Source organism: Enoplosus armatus, chromosome 23 (assembly GCF_043641665.1).
Source record: "Enoplosus armatus isolate fEnoArm2 chromosome 23, fEnoArm2.hap1, whole genome shotgun sequence".
Taxonomy (NCBI): domain Eukaryota; kingdom Metazoa; phylum Chordata; class Actinopteri; order Centrarchiformes; family Enoplosidae; genus Enoplosus; species Enoplosus armatus.
The window spans coordinates 11187108-11207040 of NC_092202.1; the positions used below are offsets into that span (position 1 = coordinate 11187108).

Below are 19933 nucleotides of genomic sequence, written 5' to 3' on the forward strand. Positions count from 1 at the left end.
TTAACATTATTTAAATACACACCTATTCATTTTGTACACTAAATGATTCAAAAATGATTAAGTAGGGGGTTCTGTCATAAAACTTATTTCTCCTTTCCATACATTCAGGATGTCATCAAACGGTCTAGTTAACCTGAACCTTGGAGAAATGCCTGTATGACACTGAAGAAGGAGAAAGAGAGGGCAGAAATCACAAGAGCTTTGTGGCTGTTTGGTTTTGGCTTCAACACAAAAAAACACACAAACGTACCTGTTTGGCGAGGGTGACAGCATCAGCGTGAAGTCGGTCTCTCAGATGAGGGTCCAATTGGAAAGCTGGTGCAATCTCCACAACCTTCAAAAATAATAATAATGCCACAGTGACCACAGCACAGTCAGAATAGAAATGCAGCACAATGATAATGTCAGGCCAATATGTCATATTTCAACTCACTGATCTACACCTACTAATCCTGCATCTTGAACAGCTCTATTAATTCATTTTGACAGTTATAGTAGCATCAGGGTAAAAAACATGCAACTAAATCAAAAGATTCATTTAGCCTGTCGCTGAGGATGGAAACACATTTTACCAAATTATCTTTGGATGTTAGTGCTGCTTTTGACACAGAAGACCTCAAATGGTTTTATTGATGTACCACTGAAAGAATTTTTTATTTAATATTCACAGACAACGTGTTAAGATTAGAGTAATTATAAACTCTAATTATTAAAACTCTACAAAAACGATGCTATGCTACCCTGCATCTGTTTCATTTAATGGATATTACGTTGATTGCTCCCTACCATTAGTAACCACAAATAGAATTTGGAAAATTTGGACAAAGACGTTAAAATGCTGCAGTTGGGTGATAATTCTCTATTGGTTCATCACTACAAGTCACTTAAGCCATTGTTTATATAAAAGTATCAATCGGTACAGCTTTAAAGATGCAGTTCCTGGCTTCCTATAGCGCTTAATAGTGCCCCGAAATCCCCTAATTTTCTCTCAGTTCAGTTTAAGTGATTCTTAAAACAGATCATCCACCATTTGTTTTCATTTTTCCTACAGTAGCCATCAGTTTGATACAGTGTGTGTCACTTTAGCAAAACAGATGGCGTGAATCATTTGTAGTCACATTCAGCCTTTCATTTGGTCTTGCCACAGCTGCTGGGTGGGTGGGGTTCGCCAAGTTGGAGGCTGATCTGTTTCGTTCGACTGTGTCAAACAAGTCGACCCATCCCAGAGAAATAATTGAATCCAGTTCAAAACAACGTGACCTGTGTCTGATTTAAAAAAAATAGAAATCACAAGAACTCAATTTGAATTTTTATCAAATCTTATCCCCCCCAAAAAATACCCTCTCCAAGTATGAACAGCACTTCCAAGACACAGAAAAATGCTAAAAATATCGTATTGGCACTCTACCATCCCTAATCTTTTTCAACAAGCAACTATTCTTGTTTCTGAGATTCAAAAAGATCTTAGATTAAGGGCAAAGGCAGATTAAGTCTCACAGAATCAAAGAGCAGCAGCTCTGGCGTGAACAGAGCCGCTAATATGATTATCATCTATAATTTGATTAAAGGGAAAGGAAGAAAGTGATGAAAACACATGATTGAAACTGCTTTGAGGTGACAATATGTAATGAAATATTACACTAGTTAATCAGCCTCCTCTGATGAATAAATTATGTTGAGTGACGATTAGATGACAATGTCTATGTTCTCTTTCATGTGGTATTCAGACATGTTTGTTATTTTGACAATCAGGTGATGTTGTAATACCTCGTCTATATCCAGTATCAGGCCAAAGAATCTGAGAAAAACAGTCCTGGCTAATGAATGAGAATCAATTCAACACTATATACTCTTTTTTTTACTGTTTTTGTTGATCCAAGTTGCTTTGGTGGAGAATTGTGTAAATGCTGCAGTTGTTGCCAAGACTCCCATTCATACAGCATTAACAGAGGCAAATTTTTATTGGTATATAATCCTCTTACCCCCTGCTGCTCAGGACATCTACAATACCCAGGGCCACCAGTGCCATAATAATCATTGCTATAATCTCTATTTGTTAATATGTTGCTTAATTGGCCTGTTTGCCAAAATAAAAAGGGGCATAAAACACTACGGCCTTTTGTATATTTAGTAGACTGCAGTGCTTGAGGGTGTGATTCCTGCTTATGACCTTTGTTTCATGCCCGCCCACCATCATCATCCACTTCAGGCTAATCTACGTAATACAGCAGAAATGCCATGAAGATAATCTTAAATAAATTCAAACATTAAGTTGGGTTAGATGAATTTGATGAATAAAATTAGGACTTCACCTTTTGGTGTCTCCGCTGAATGGAGCAGTCTCTCTCATAGAGGTGGATGACATTACCATATTTGTCGCCTGGGGGAGAGAGAGAGAGACAAAGAGAGACATAGGTGAGAAAATGAGAGAGGAACAAAGAAAATTATAAGATAATCAGGGGTATGAAGAAAAGGAGTGGTTGAATTCAAGTAAAGGTGAAGTGAAAGAAACATTATTTGGTCCTAGATTCACTGTGAGGCACGTCCATCGATGGCCAATTTAGAGATTTGGAAACCAATGACAGCCAGCTTCAAATTTCTGACTGCTACAGCCTGCAAGGCAACGGTCATGTGACAGGCGGAGGCAGCCGAGGGCATCGATAGGCTACTTTTTGGTAGGATTCTTGCTTGCTGAACTAAATGTACTGTAAAACAATGTTTTGAAAACCACAGTTAAAGGTCCTGTCAACAGCCTACTTAAATGTCTTCATTTCTTTTACTATCACTGGTTGTTCCCTTAAGTACTTTAATGTGTGGGGAGTCCAACAAAAGAGTGGCCAGAAAAATGTATGACAAAGTAAAACATTCAGCCCAGCCCAGCCCAGGGTGATCTATAGAAGATAACATTTTCTGAAATTAATTGTTTAGAAAACATCAGAAATGTTCAAGATTGTTTTGCCCGACCAATTGTCAGAATCCAAAGTTATTCCATTTATAATGATATAAAACAGAAAATAGTAGCAAGTCCTCACATAGCTGCAAAGAGCTGCAATCTGAGAATTTTGGCGTTTTTTCTTTAAAAAATTATTTAAAATGATTAATCCATTATATCCTATAGGCCATGTGACTCTTATCTTGTGGATATCACTTTGACATGTACATATACAGTATATATCTACAGTACTACATTTACTACAGTATATAGTATATATAAGTTAAAAACAGTGCCAGCACTAAGGCCAAAGACAGTTTTGTGATGAATTTGAATGAGAGCAGCAGAGGGATGATGCGAGCTGATGACTTGTTTCTGCTCGCATTCGTTTTTCTCCAACAGTGCACTGCACACACTGCAATCAAGACTTTATTAGACCCATGTCACACTGTATGACCGGCAAGATTGCTGTGAGGCCTGAAAAAGATCGACATGAAAGAAAGGAACACGGCAAAAAGAAAGGAAGAGGACAAAAGGGGAGAAACAGGAAAACATTAAACTGAAAGTGAAGGAGGGAAGTAGAGAGGGCAGAAAAACAGAGGGCTGGCAAAGACATGGCTTTTAACAGGTAATTCAGGAAATTCACAAAATCCCTGCATGCCCTAAAGACAGTAATTAATCACAGTTACCACACACACACACAACTACACCATGGTAAATGCTGAAACACACAAAACACATCCGTGCCAAACCAGAGACAGCTGTAAGCCTGATAACATAAGCACTTACAGTAATGTACACGTGAACGTGCACGCACACAGATACATTTCACATGTCCTGTACAGTGTATGCTCGAAGTGCAGACACACTTCCTGTAAGTGTCTGTGTTGAATTTCAGTTCTATAAGACTGAGTGGTAGTAGAGTTACATTCACTATAATAAGAAATAATGGCTGGAGAATCCTCCGCCAGCCAATAAATCTCAGTCACTCTTATTGTTCATCTGCCCCTCTTCCTCCCTGAGCACCACTACGGAGTTCAAGGACTTCTATGCTTTCTTAATGAACTCTGATCAATTCACATAAACCAAAAAACGGACACATAGTTAAAGGCAAACACAAAGGAAGTCGTTGAGTGCACTTACCAAGGATCTGTACTTCAATGTGTCTTGGCTTTTCAATAAACTTCTCGACAAACAGGCTTCCGTTCCCAAAAGCCGTCAGGGCTTCGGAGTAGGCCCGCTGGTAATTCTCCTCAAGTTCCTGACAAGCAGACAAGAAAAATCCATACGTGTCTGAGTTAGTGCTACTATTCAAGAAGCCAGAGAGTCACAGCAAGAGTTAGGGTGGGTTTCAAAGAGGTTTGGTGCTATATTTCAAAGTCCTTTACTCTCTGTATCAGGTCAGTTAGTTTTATTTAGAACAACTTCTTATAATAACTTTCCTTTGTTAAACTATTTTATTTCTCTTTCCCTGTCATTCACATGTGATCTTATGCAGTTCCACGTTTTTCTTTTGACATAAATGTTTACACGACCTTAGGGAGCAAGATGCTATACAACATGTCTGGGACCAGGCTGAGGGAGGTCACAGCCGAGCATGCCGAAGGTCATGACTCAATCTGTGTTTGTCAGTCTGTGACATTCTGCCAGCCCATCCAGTCTCCTCTACTGGGGAAAGACTGAGTCACCATCATGCCCCCTTCCCCTGTGCCTCAGGAGAGGATACTCAGGCCCATTCTGAGCTGTCATCTCATTGCCTCGAGAAAAGATGCTCTTGGAGGCTAAACAACCAGGTGCTCAGCGCTGTAGATGACATTAGCATCGCCAAAAGCATGCCTGTTTTTTTGTTCAGAAATTGTGCCACTATGTTAAAACAAAATGCATTTCAATGCCTGAACCGACCTTCATCTGATCAGAGCTGATGAAGGACACCAATAAGAAGGAGATAGTAAGATTTAGTGCCATCAGTTAGCCAATTGGTTTCGCTCTGCCAGGTTAAAATGCCACTCTGTCACACACAGAGGTGGAAGTAATCATGATTGTGTATCATAACTCTAGTTCTGTAACACAGGAAGGGCACTCCAACAGGGCTCTATATATGTTTAAGCTCTCATCTGTTTCTGGTCGTGCATTAGAAGATACATAAACCTGTCAACTTTGCAATCTTAATTTCTCTGATCCTTTCCCCCATTATCTGGATTTATGATTGAACAAGTTTGAACAAAGTGCTAACCTAAACATCACAAACTACATTGGTGTACTAACTGCATTACTGCAACTAATGTCAAAACATTTGCTGGCTTCTCCAACTTCTCAAAATTTAGGAATAGCTTTGAAAATGTCACCTTGGGCTCTGGAAAATTGAACAATGAAATTGAAATAGAACAATGGGCAGATGAAGCGATGAAAATACTTAGTAGTTGCTACCTACATGACTAATTATTACAATCTCCACATATCTTCCAAAAACTAATAAATCACTCCAAAATACACCGTTCTTGGGATGAGATCATAATTCTAACAAATGTGACTAAAATTGGCAGTTTATGGTGATAAAAACATGGAAATAAACCTACCATTGAATGAAATGAGCATTTGTTAAAACATAAGACGCCACTGAAAAGAACACTCTGAATTATAAGTGTTGGGAAAGGAATTTAAAGTCACACACCTAGCAATATTATCAAATCACTGCTGCACCTCTATTTTTGTAAATGACACAAAGGACTTTTGAAAGAGTCAAAGTTAGCAGAATTCCATTTGTACTCCTTCCACATCAGTTCAGTCCGTCTGTCAGCTTTGGCCACTGGAGCTTTGATACGTGCCGCTCTCCATTTTCTCTCGCTCTTTGGGAAAGCACATCACATAAAACTCTGAGCAAAAATCTGGCACTTTAATTCTGCCTTGCTTATCAGTAAACATACACATCCCGTCCTACAATATGTTGAGAATAGTTAGGCTCACTCTGTTAATTCAGCATACAAATGACCCACGAGCTGGCCTTAATGGAATAAAAAGGCAACCTACGCATTGTTGCTCAGGGTCCCAACAGTACGGAGAAGCCTCTTTACAATTTCCTCACATCATATCAGCTGGACCTGCCGAGGCCCCTGTGAATCAACTAAATAACTAGAAATGTCAACAACTAATTAATTAGACTGGCGTACAACTCAGAAAAGGTCATACTTTTCAATGGATTGCTGACTTGCGAGGCTCAATGAGTACAGTAAAACACACCCCTGAAATTCCTTATGTAGTTCAGTGAGTGAGGGCATTGAACCGCTGTGGTGAACACTGACTAGAGTCATTTCAAAATGTGATGCGTTTCTCTGGGTCAAGGGTTTAGTGAATGTCAGCCAGTAAGGCCACCCTACTGATGATATAACAGGAAAAAGGAAATTAATAACTGAAGTATCGTACTTTGCATATTTAAAGCATAAATATGAAAGCAAGGACGAAAGACGGAGCATATTTTATATTTCATCACCATAACTATTTTAAATGAAGTTACAGAAATGACTTACATAACCTTATTTATCGTGACTTACATATTCTTTGTTTTGTTTTTTTTAAAGGCAAAGCAAAGAAATAAAGAACAGAAAATGCTACCAGCCATGAAGGAAGAGGAGGTGGAAAGTTCTGCGCAGCACTGATTCACCACTGATCTCTGCCCTCTTCTATATGATTGGACAACAATCAGCTGCCTGCTGAAAAAGTTTGACGTGGTCAAACTTTAGGAGGCATACACCCCTCCAGTGCCGCCACTACTGCTGGCATGGGAAGCAAAGCTGCCACCAGGCCTCCACTGAAATAAACAGAGGTGACAACTTGCCACTGCTTGGCGTCTACGGGCCTTAAGGAGTCCATTTTCCCTTTGAGACACATATTTTGGATAAAATCATCCACTAAAGGACATTAAACTCCTTCTCATATATTGATGTCCTGTGGAAAATCCTTTTGGTTTTATATTACCATTAATAATGTACAATATTTAGTAATAAAAAAACAAAGAATTACCCTCACATTGAACCACGGCAAGTAAAATAGTATTATTGGACCTGCTTGGCACAGTTTACAGTAACAATCTACTGAGGTTAAGAGTGTTGTTCTTAGAGGTTAAAACTCTACAAACATTCTGAATTTTCCCACAGGCATCTCCCAAAACACCACTTACAGTGAGTGAGCAGCTGTTGGCTTTCCATGCTGAAATGCTTAATGAATGCATTTTAAGTGACTGGACTTATTTAACTGTCTGTGTAAGCAGTATGATTATATATCAACACACATCATACTCAACATAGATAAAACAAACAGAAGTATTGTGTATGCAGACTATCACCACACTTAGTAAATTATGTATACGGTTGCCTCTTACAGAGTCTGTTTTTAGTTTTCTGGACTTTATAGTGCATTCATTGCTGCATTATGAAGTTGAAGTACATATAAGAAAGGTAATAAATGTGCCTTTATCCTTCAGGTTCTTGTCTGAAGTAGATGTTGTCCAGTTTTGGACTACACTTCTCTCCATCAAAGTGCTGTGAGGTCACCACTGTGACAGCTATTGTGACAGCCCATCATTGCTGTCTGGGTGATGGCGCCCTTACATGGCCAAGAGGAGGAAGATGAGGAGGATGGCAACAGATTGGTAGATGTAAATCCGCCAAGGGATGCGCAATACATGGCTAGTTTCAGGGCACATCAAGTTATGGAAGACATTTCCTTTAAGGAAAATATTTCTCCCACCTCCTCCTTTATGTATTTTGTATGTAAGGGCATTTTTATCGTCTTATGATCATCTTTACATTGAGATGCGCATTTGGAAAGTGGGCCCTGGACAGCTACAATATTGAAAGACATTATTTTCTGAAATGAGAAGGAGCCTCCAACACACGGAAATCACTCAGGCTTCGCTAGGTGACAGAGGAAATTTCAGAGCACACACAACCCAAAACACAGAGGGTGATTGGTGGCCGGAGAGATAAATGACCAGGTTGTAATTTCCAAGAAATTTCATCTTGATTCAACACGAACAGAAAATTAATGAATATGAAAACCAAAATCTGTCATGAGGCAGGCTGGCCGGCCGGCCATCAAGTTGAGTTTGTTTTCTCTCTGCTGGACAAGCGACACGATTTATGTTGTTAGAGCAAGCTGTTAAATTACATCGCTCACAGAAGTGATCATGTACAGCAGCGGCTAATGGGCTCACCTCGTACTCTCTGACCACCCTCATGCCGCGACCACCTCCTCCGTAGGCGGCTTTGAAGATTATGGGGAAGCCATATGTTTGGGCAAACACCTGCGCCTCCTGCAAGCAGGAAATTGGGGAATCTGTTCCTGGGACCACAGGTACACCTACACAGGGGTGGGAGGAGGAAAAGGATACATAAATGAGAAATGTTTTACTTTAAAGATTCTGAATGCTGTAATTTAGAGCAAAAAATCATTAGTACATTAACTTAGAGAGGGATTTATATATCATATCATATGAGACTGCCAACCACTATTAACTTCACACTGCATTTGAATCTCACAAGGTTAGATTTTGTTTTACAGAAGGGAACTTGCCGGTGCAAAATAGAAGGAGGGCGCTGTTAACTCATAAACATATAAATAGAGCTTAATTTTTCACAGTTTCTTGCAGTGGCAGATGGAACAAGTAAAAGGCTGAAAAATGTGTTCTAGAAATGTTCATCCCCCACAGTAAAAGACAAAGTGAATGCTTGGAGAGTAAAAGCCAAAGCAAATGCTAGCAGAGCAATGCCAGGGTGAAAGGTGGAGGGCTGAGGGGGAGTTAGTCATCCTCATGACAACAGGGTTTATGGCAAATTTGGTTTAATTTAAACATTACAGGCATCAAATAGACACTTACAATCGTCTTGTCTTTGGTCTCACTGCTACAAAAATACAACACATATTATAGCAGGTATTCAAATTACGACGACTCCTTTCTCTGAATCTACTCCTCTCATCCATCATCCCATTTTTGCCAGTCACTCCCTTCCATACCTGCACTGATGGCCAGGGAACGAGCCTCCACCTTGTCTCCCATCTTGCGGACCGTTTCTGGGCTTGGTCCTATGAACATCACCCCTGCGTCTGCGCAGGCCTGGGCAAAGTCTGAGCGCTCCGAGAGGAAACCATAGCCTGGGTGGATAGCATCCACATTGTTGTCCTACGAAGTGAGAGAGGCAAAGATGGAGAAAAGGTCATCCACATTCATTATATTTTTGTGCGTTCTACCTGTTGGCATGAAACACATTTCACTAAAGTTAATTAAACTGAGAAAGAAATGCGGCAACTAATCAGCAAGCACACATTTTTTAATTCACATTTAATTTTATGGTAAAATATTTTGTGCTAAAATAGAGAAAGGAAATGTAGCCCAGCAAAGCAACAGGAGCTCTGTTTAATAGGGAGCCACTGCTGGGCCCCAGTTAACACTTGGCTGACTATTGGTGAGGGAGATAAAGAGTCATCACACATCCTAACCTGCATGCTTTACCACACACTGTCTGCTGGCAAGTGAAAAGGACGTGCATATCACTTACAGCAAAGGGACTGTGAGCTAATGACATATTTTAGCCTTAGTTTCAATCGCCATCATCATCATCTACTCAATGGACACCAGTAGGATACCGAGCGCGTAGACGCGCATAATTTGAGGGTCAGGGGGAAGGTACTGAGAGCACACACACACACACATACACACACACAGGGTAGTAGATAGATACAGTAGCTGCCGAGCTTGACAGATAGAGCCATCTCTGGATCAGTATGTGCCATCTGCTCTTGGATACGAGGCGGACTATAATTATGGGCTGTCCCGTTGTTAAGGGAGCTGTTACTGGCAGGCCAGAAGAGGCATGGAGCCACACACACATAAAAAGTGCAGGCACACAAGCAGGTACACCTACTCTCACACACACACACACACACACACACACACACACACACACACACACACACACACACATAGACATGAATACAAAGAGACGTGGACAGCGGATGTAGATTCATACTCAGGCTTACACAACACCCCGGGGTTACAAATATTCGTAAAAGCACGATCATACACTTGTGCTTTCACAGTTGTAAGCAGACACACACATTTTCACATACAACTCAGTTATAAAGCCACACACAGAAGGTACTGGGACAGAGACGGATGGTTATTTTGGTCACACAGTAACAGAGTGATACACAGTGTGAAGAAGAGGTAAACATACAATGTGAAGAGTAAGAGAGGAAGAGCACACACACACACACACACACACACACACACTCCTTCGCTGGCATGGGGTGGCTGGGCTCCCAGATAGGCAGAAGGATTTTGAGAAATGAGTTGGACGATGGAGGCTCCCCGACTTGGCTGGCTGACCACATGCCCACGCAGAAAATTATAAACCGGGAGAGATTGATCAGAAAAATGATAATGAACAACTGGCAGCACGTCCTGGAGGGAGGACGGGAGGTAAAAGGAGGTAACACGGAACAGATCTGATCTTACACAGTGATAAGTGGCAGAGGGAAGAGAAGGAGAGAGGAAGAAAGATTGAGAATGATAGCAAAAAGAAGGGAAATGGTAGAGGGAAGCTGCAGCAGGGAAAAAGAGGAGGAAAAGAGGAGGCGAGGAAGGATTGGACAAAGGGAAGGAAACAGGGACGGACGAGATGAACAGGGGGGCAAGTCTAGAAGGGATGGAGGAAAAGATGCTGCTGCATTTTCCCTCCCTCCAACCAAGGTAAATCTAGTCTTAGGGTGAACAGAAAGGACTAAAAGGGATTTGTCCATCTAATTGTATGCCACTGACATCCATATAATTTTGCAGGCATCAATGACAGCAACGGACAAGACTTTCCAACTTCAGGACGGTAGCAGTGTTTTTCCTCAACATCAAAAGTTTTGTGAACCGCAAAGCCCAAGCATAGAAAACCCTAATGACATCACTGGGGACTTTAGAAAGCTCCTCCAGGGCCACAGACTTCACTAAAACTACTTTCACAGGCTGAATACTGTAGTATTAACCATGATGAGCAAACTAAACTTTGAGTGTAAAATCGCTTTTGATTACTGGTAGAGCAAACAACAGAAATGTTATTCTTCAGCGGGAAAAACACTTTTAAATACCATCTTGTGGTAAATGCTCTTTACCTTGGCTACTTTGATGATGTCAGGAATGTGCAGGTATGCTGCAACAGGTGGCAGGCCTTTTCCAATCAGGTAAGCCTCATCAGCCTTCTGCCTGTGAAGACAAGGGCAAAGGATTTAATATCAGTGGGATGGAAGGGGGACAGCAAAAGCATCCAAAAAGAACAACCAGCTCTCAAGTACACAACCATTATGGCTTCATGGAAGCAAAACATCCAAGCTCAGTAAAGAGTAGGCACCAGTATTTACTCAAATAAAGCCCACTTTAATTAGTCCTCAAGTCTTTAGGATAGGCAGAACCAGGTGGAATTACAATCATATAACAAGACGTATTTGTCAGTGAAAGACATTTAAAATATAGACATTAGGAGAGGAATAGCATAGCTCACAGTGAGGCAGATTAAGATGTTTGTGCGAGTAAACTAAGCAGCGTGATTACCTGAATGTTTGTAATGACAATACAATTATACTTATGTCCCTACTTAGCACCAACCGCAAAACAAAGTACTGGCCCAAAGCGCTGGAGAGGAGAAAAATGCTCCCAGGCTTCCTTTAATTGCTGTTAGCTCTAATCAACTGTTAGCATTGTGGTGGCCGACACCCAGCAGTGGCAGCCCAGCAGTTTACGGAGGCATCTGTCGGTTACGCTTTCTTTATTTAACTCTGTGTGGAGCCATTCGGCTCAAACGCAGCAGAGATTAGTACCTGTGCATTTGTCCAGTGTCTTGCTCAGAGTAGACGGCCACAGTTCGAATCCCCAGTTCAGTGCAGGCTCTGAACACACGGATAGCGATCTCACCTGGAAGAAAAGAGGAGGACACATGTGAGGGATGGATGGTGAAGGAGGAGGTTATTTTACTTATTTAGCAGCCGTGTTGTATCTGTTTTGCTTTGCTACATTTTGTCTACCAGTTTACTTTCTTACCCTTCCTTCCTAAATGTCGCTCTTCCTCTTCTTCACTTTTATTCTCTTTATATTTAAATGTTACTTTTGATCCATAGTTTAGCAGATTGAGTGTGTGGTGGGAGGTTTTATTTCTCCATTTTTCATAACCACACACTTTATATGATTTTATCAACATCCTGTAGCGTTGGCCCTATTTTGCAACAAACGCCTCCCCTGAGAGAATAAAATAAGCTTTGAATTTTTTATGCCATACAAGACATGTGAAAACAAAGACAAATCTATCTGGTGTGCTTCAACACACTGTGCAAAAATATCCACAGACACTGCAACAAGTACTGTTTTTTCTAAAGTTTGAGACACAGAGTGTAAAATCTTGGCTTTGGACAACCAAAACACTGCCTGCCTTTTATCTTGCTGTCACTAGAGCCAAATACTTGTTTTTCAAACATACATTTTGGGGGAGAAAAAAGTTAAGTCACTGAAAACTAGCAAGATGTGTTGTTCCTACTTGAAGGGGAGGACACCGTTCAAACATTTGAGGAGTGTTAAAAAAAAGAGAAAGCGAGCAAGAAATTCTGGAGAAGGACAACAGTTGGAACATAAAAAGGATGAAAACATGATAGAGGACAGAGAGGAGAGTGCGAGATGTATCAAAAGCCAGACAGATTCAATGTTATGGGTGTAAGGTGGGAAATCTAGAGAATAAAATACGTTTTGAAGAGAATAATGCAAAAAGAGATAAAGGACAAAAGACAGATGACCTAGAGGGAGGTTTTAAAGAACTGAGGTGCCAAAAGATGAACATGACAAATAAATGGGGAAGAGACAAGAAAAGCAGTGGAGGGGAAAGAGGGAGGGAAATTAAGTAAGTAAAGAAAAGAGGAGGGGAGAACATAGAGGAGTAAAGTCATGTGGGGCAAAAAGGACGACAGCAAGTGGCTCAGAGGAAAAATCACATCTGACAAGTGCTGAGAAAGACAGGGAGGGAGGAGAGGGGGTAAGGAGAGGAGGTGAGAGGGAGTGAGGAGAGCAGAAAGGAAAGGAGAGGAGAATATCAGTGAAAGACCAGAGAAGCAATGGCAGAGAGGAGATGTGCTTGGTGAAGTGGAATCTGGGCTGATATGATATGATGGTCCAGTCTCTCTCTTCATCACGTACACACACACTGAAGCCGAGCACGGTCCAGCACACGGCGTGATGAATGTGATCTAATGTGGTGTTGATATCACGTCACGCCGATGCGAAGGAGAGCGATTGACGGAAAGCCCTGCTGTGTGTGTGTGTGTGTGTGTGTGTGTGTGTGTGTGTGTGTGTGTGTGTGTGTGAGTGTGAGTGTGAGTGTGAGTGTGTGTGTGTGCGTGTGAACGTGGGGCAGCGACCACAATCTATTTGAATCAAATTGATGGATTAAAGCAGTTAAATAGAGCCTTTATAGGAGGGTAGACATGAATGTATGCATGTATATGCGCAATGCAGACTTATCATGTGCAGCAGGAGGCCTACAGAGTACCACATGTGCCCAGAATTGGACGTATTGGAAACCCACGCACCAATCAATCTGAAACAATGAAACAGTGAACTAAATCAAGCATTTTAAATGTGTCTGCAGGAGTGAATATAATGGGAGGCTCTAAAAAGCAATTAGAATTAAATGCATGAATACATTTATTTGTCAGTCAAATCCTGTACATCACCTGAGTCGCTCTAATTGCACACTGACGGCCTCTCTGGACAGCATTAGCATTAACAGGAGGGGTCTGGTGATTATATGTATTACTGGTGCACGTCAGTGATGTTTACGCCGCGTGTAACAAGCATACTGGCAACTGCTTAGTGTTTAGAAAAGTCTGAGCTTCTCTATAATTATATTTCCATTCAGACCTCAATCCCAGTAATGTAGACCCCACTTTCTAACAGCGTGAATTCTAGCTGCTTAGAAAAGGAACACATACATATTTTTGGTGGGTCCAATATGTTTTGACAAAACTATGTACATAACGACATAAAACATGTTCCATTTAGACTCCAGGGAATGTAGAGACCTCCGTGCTGACTTTATTCTAGCTTTCTAATGTTTAAAAAAATACATCTGTGGCATTATGTACAAAATAAAAGTCAAAAACAGTTTAATACATGCACTCCTAGTGTACAGTGAGGACTATGGTGGCAGTTCCACCTCCGTTTCCAATATTTTAAGAAATTCAGTGTTTTTGGATTAAACAAAACTAGCTTGTGCAGCCACCCACATACAATGTGTGCTTAAATATTAGCATGTGCCAAGTCAAACTGAATGTTGGCCATTAAATATTAAGAGTCTCTGAGAATCTGTTCTTTTGCCTCAGGAAGCCTGCAAATGTCAAAGCTTTTTTCTTACATTATAAATGAAACAGCATTAAACTGTATTTAATTTTAATCTGAATTGCTTGTCTTCTTCAGTGGTGAATTAGTACTGTTAGGACGTGGAAGGGGTCTTACCTCTGTTGGCCACCATGACTTTCTTGATTGGTCGATGATTGGTCTGCGGGGCAGAGTGGGTGCTGCGGGAGAGGAGGCACGCCCTTCTCACGGCCAACAGGCTGATGCCGCCTCGGACCGCAGTGTACCTCAACATCCTAAAAAGAAAGACAATGTTCAACATAAACAACGTCTCTACACACTTAAAACTTAACCTCACAGCAATAAGTGAAGGGAAGAGGCGGGACATACAAGAAATGATGTACATTGGTTCCTCAACAACAAGACAGCCAATTGGTCAAATAAGTAAACCTTGTCCTGTATAAAACCTACAACTCATACTTCCTTACAATCTCTATATAATAAGCATTTGCTTAGTTTGAGAAAAAAAGAAATGCTTTAAGGAAATTGATGAGGGTGATAATGCTGTGAAAATGATTAAACAAGAGAGATTAAACCTACTAAAGTGCCAGGCCCGGTTAAGTTGCTGCCAAGGGTTGTGTGTGCCTTTCAACTGTACGGTATTTTCCCGTATGGTATTTTAATTGGTGTTGTACTGATCTTTTGAAGGAATCTTGGATTATTCCAGTGCTCAAGAAGAAAAGGCTGTATTATGTATGAATAATTTGAGACCTGTGGCCCTGTGCTATGAAAGTTTGCAACAAGACTGTTGAAAAATCTAATAGCATCTGCGGATAAGCAACATTATATGATGGCCGGAGGCATATTATCCTGTTTGTGTTTAAGTTCTTGAGGCTGTTATAGTGATCGCTAATATAACCCAACCACATCTTATGAGCCAGAAGCAATTAGATATACCACTCTTTGGTAAGATACTGAATAGATGGAAGTCAATTTTCATAAATATGTGCAAAGAAATGTGCTGGATCAAGTATCACAATTAATATTATGACATGGTCTTTAATAATAAAAGTACCACACAGATTCTCTATCAACTCAAAACACGTTCATATTGCTTGAGGACACTTAAGAATCAGCTCATGTCAACAACATCTATCATATTGAGTGTATGGACCTACTATACACGGGGAGGGAGTAGCAATTTTAGTAAAACTGGAAAGACAGCTAACAGCTAACTAAAGAAACATCCTCACACCTTCTTCCAAGACAGAGGTTAGATTTCCATAAAAGGGAAGGTGAGAGTTAGGAAGCCAATCAGCTGCAGGTGTGTCTAATTAAGGACGAGTTTCTGGTGTGTTTGTGGTGTCTTTTGTCAAATTACAATAAATAAAATGAAGGCACTAATTATCTTTTTCCTAACCCAGAAATTTCAGATACAATCATACAAACTTGGATTGAACCATACAAACTGCCCCCATCAGTCCCATTCATAGATTGAATTGTAGGAAAGAAACTAACTTGCTGAACAAGATACTCCAAAGCCCAGCAAAAAGACCATCCAACTATCACATGAAAAAGACAAAAACAAACATTCATTACACCTAACGCCACAATCTATAATCCACATAAAATTACTGAAGTGAAGCCCCCTATTATTACTAAACATACAGAGACAAGGTACACACTTACATTAAAAATAGTCAACAACTACCTCCTCAACTTAAGTGGCTCATTCACTGTGGGGAAACTGGCATCTTTACTGATGGGAGCTGATTGACTGCAGGGGTGGAAGCTTCTTCTTCTGGTCAGACTCCCAAGCTACACCTCACTGATAGTCCTTTGCTGCCACACTGTGGTCAAACAACAGCAATGCAGGCAATAGAGACCACAGCTAAACTAACAAAGTGCCACTCCTTGGAAATCCCTGAATTTGCAAATAATGAACTAAACCAAACAAAACTGTTTTGTCATGTCAAATTTAACAATATATTAATTTGTTAGGTATGCTTCAGGACTCAATCAACACATTAAAAAACAACTGCAAAGGCCATAAACTATACTATATCCTGAACTATCACATAAATTGAACATTAATACAAAGAGCCTCAAATCACAATGAGTGCTGGCATCTTCTCCAAACATATAACTTTACATGGTAACATTACAAAATAAATTTCTTTGAGCCAAGTGAAGTCTCATCATACATAATCACGTCCTGTTTGTTACCTGTGGTTGCAGGGTTTCACCACATATGTCTATAGATTTAAAGATAATGAAGAGCGGTGTTGCCAACTATACAGTGCAGACAGTCACTATATTCAACCATTATAATGACGTACAAGATAGCATATAAAGTTAACTAACAGCATAGCTCATTTCACCTGTTCACCTGTGTGAAGTGGATTGTCTACTTTAAACTTCTATAGTCTTCAGCCTATCCCATCAAGCCGTCGGTGAGAAGCAGAATAACACTGTGGACACGTGTTGGGATCTTACATATTCACAGTGGGAACCTTTTTAGGTCTAGACTGGGGATGTTTTACATGATTATGTGTGACATTATTATATTAAGTGAACCAAGAACCAACGAGTGCATGCTTTTAGACTGCCAATGAATGCCTTGAGACTGCATACAGTCCTCAGACATTGTGGCAGTCAGGCTGAAACAGTATACTGGATCGACACAAAAGCAACAGTGTTACACTATGAAACGGATACAGTTTCCCAAGGCCTGAATACGACAGGGAGACAAAAGCAGACCAGAGAGGAACAGGACAAATGAACCAGGCTGACAGGCAAAAAAATGGTCAGATATCTGTGTCCTGCTTTAACCTCACGTCTCCGATGCAGCTGAATTACAACTTCTTAGCAGATAAGTATATTTATCATAAACTAGGGTTGGGTGATGTGGTCTTTATTAGAAATGTGGATATGATGGCCAGGTGGATTATTACCTGTATTACCTGCTAACTGCTCTAAGATTCAACTATCTAGTGAGTTTAGAAAACCCCAGAGAAAGACATTTTAACACATCTTATAGCTATAACTATGTCCTATCACAAGATAAATATTGTAATGATATTATATCAAAACTGTGAACAGCTCTACTACAGTCAAGAAAAACTCCTGTGTGGGTATAATGGAAATTGTTGTCAGTTACTTAAAAAATGACACTTCATCACAAAACCAGCATGCATTGATTTAAGTACATAAATGATATGCATAGAAAATGGCATCATAATATTACCAGCCAGCAGCCTAATGATGGTTAATTTAAGCTGTGGCCTGTTATCTAAAATGCTCTTTGATCTTCCAAAAGCTGGAAATCTACCAGACGCTGTGGCCTGCAGTTGAAAGAAACTTCCTGACCTGAAATAGTGCGCAGTGAGGATTCTCTATCCATATGCTAAGTTGTAAATTGTCATTGTAAGCAGCTGATATAATGACTGAAGATGCACTGTGATGAGAGAGAAAACAAAGCTCATCATTTTAAAATCCTTTTGGTTCACTGTATTTATCTGTCATCTCATCCCCGTCTATCCTCTGCACATCCTTTTCTATTGATCCTGTCATTCTCTCATTCTAAGATTTCTCTCCTTTTTGATACCATTATTCAAGTTTTACAGTGTAGCTCACTTCCTTCCTTCCTTCCTTCCTTCCTGTACAACAATAAAATAAAAAATAAATAATTAAATGTGGCACACTAAGTGGTTCACCGGTACCATGAATTGCTTTGCCAAAATGCAAAGAGGGAAATGGAAGGATACATTGTGGTATGAAAGGAATGTCAAATGGTTTGGACACTCAAGCTGTGGCAATACAACTTGAGGGTCATTATGGTTTGGAGCCTCAACGTCATATTCCTGGTTTGTCTCAGCAATAAAACTGTTCTTTACCTGGATTTAGCCGAAAACATTTAAAAAACAAGGGAATAATAAGTTTGTGTGCTGGCCTCATTTTTAGTTGTTAAACTACTCCTACTACTCCTTTTGTGGCCCCTAGTACTGCACTGAAAATGTTGAATGAGCAGGTGAGCGATAAAATTTCTCAAAAAAAAACAAAAGAAAACACACTTAATGAATACACTCCTATCTTGGTCTTCACAATGATGAAAACATGTTGCTTGTTTTGACATGTGGTGACTCGCAGTGGAAAACATTTGTCCGCTCTGGAGCCTGACTCATAGTTGAACAGAAAGTATAGAGGAAGCATTGTCTTGAAACACACAAGTGAAATTTGAAGAGCACTTTAGAAATTTAGTTCTCATTAAGGCACTAATGCACAAGTGTTTGTTTTTTTCCGCTTACCATAGACTGAATAAAGGATTAGATTATTTATTATTTGCAGGATGGTGAATTAAGCGATATTAGGAAAGTTTAACGTACAATACGACATGGTAGACTCAAAAAAATGACATGTTACAGCTAAATATTCTAAGTGAGCAACAAGAAATGACCATGTGATCAGTGAGCCAACACAGACCACAACATTTGTTGTTGACTCATGCACGGTAACAGACTTTTGATGATGAGTCACAACCCAACAAAAAGGTTTGATTGCATTGTCTTTTCTGAAGTCAAAACACACATTAGCAAAGTGTCCACATCCAAAACAAGACCAAAATCCGCACACAGTTCAGTACTCATGCTCTGAGATGAGGATGATTAAGTGACGGTCCCCAACAACGTCATGCGTGTTCACTGCACATGATCAGTGCATAATGAAATCAAATATTACGTGAATGGAAATGCAATAAAAATGAACTTGTGAACCATGTGGCTGATAAACACTATTACAACACTGTACTAGCACAACATATCCACAGTCATCATAACAAGATAGTGGTGATAGTGATTACTGCCGTCAATCTCCACCGTATTACGCGCATTACTGACTGCAACCCCAGCTACAGCAGCTTTATCATGTAGCGCTGAGCAGATACAACTTGATCAATCAGTGTCTTTTAATCCTGATAGGCTATCTGATTGGGCCAATCCGTTTACAGCTCTACACCGTGGCTGCTTCAATGTTGACAAACAGACCAAATCATGTCAATTATTAACTGATATCTTTTCAATCACTCCGTTCAAACTTCATCTGATACACAAACGGTCTACCTCAACACATAAACACACACACACACAGGGTGGAAAAAAATAACAGGAACACCTAACGGTATAGCCCACACTGATACAACAGCCATGCAAAAAGGTATTTGGTACAATTGTATAGGTGTTGCTGTGGTCACTGTATTTTCAGGAGGAAAATACAGGAGAGAGTTGCTTTTATCAACAGTGACAGAAAATCCAAGTCATCTAAATAACTTTGCTTGCTTTGTTCACACACGGCTCAAACTAAAGGAAATCTCTTTCAGATGGATTACACGGCTTACATCAGGATCAGTTTTGTACAATGGCCTGTAAACTAAGTCAGAATAGGTCAGAGGTCAGAATACTCATGTGATCCCAGTGTTACAGTGTTGCATAAAATCAAACTGTATTGATTAGACGTAAGAAAGGCAGACAGCAGACACATTTTAATAGGTTGTCAATGAATGAATGTCATTATTCATGCAGGGTCCTGTTCATTTTGGTATAAGGTGCGGCAACTTCTTTACTATAAGCTTG

General features: G+C 40.2%; 1 protein-coding gene across 1 annotated transcript in view; it reads right to left on the reverse strand.

Moving 5' to 3' along the window:
- The window catches only part of LOC139305797 (pyruvate carboxylase, mitochondrial-like), a 258603-nt gene that overhangs the window by 232686 nt on the left and 5984 nt on the right, over positions 1–19933 (reverse strand). The window contains exons 2-9 of the mRNA XM_070929746.1: positions 14466–14602; positions 11789–11882; positions 11087–11177; positions 8942–9107; positions 8142–8287; positions 4076–4193; positions 2313–2380; positions 251–334 (exon numbers count right to left, since the gene is read on the reverse strand). Of these exons, the coding sequence (XP_070785847.1) occupies positions 251–334; positions 2313–2380; positions 4076–4193; positions 8142–8287; positions 8942–9107; positions 11087–11177; positions 11789–11882; positions 14466–14602 (904 nt within the window). The remainder of the gene's footprint in view (positions 1–250; positions 335–2312; positions 2381–4075; positions 4194–8141; positions 8288–8941; positions 9108–11086; positions 11178–11788; positions 11883–14465; positions 14603–19933) is intronic.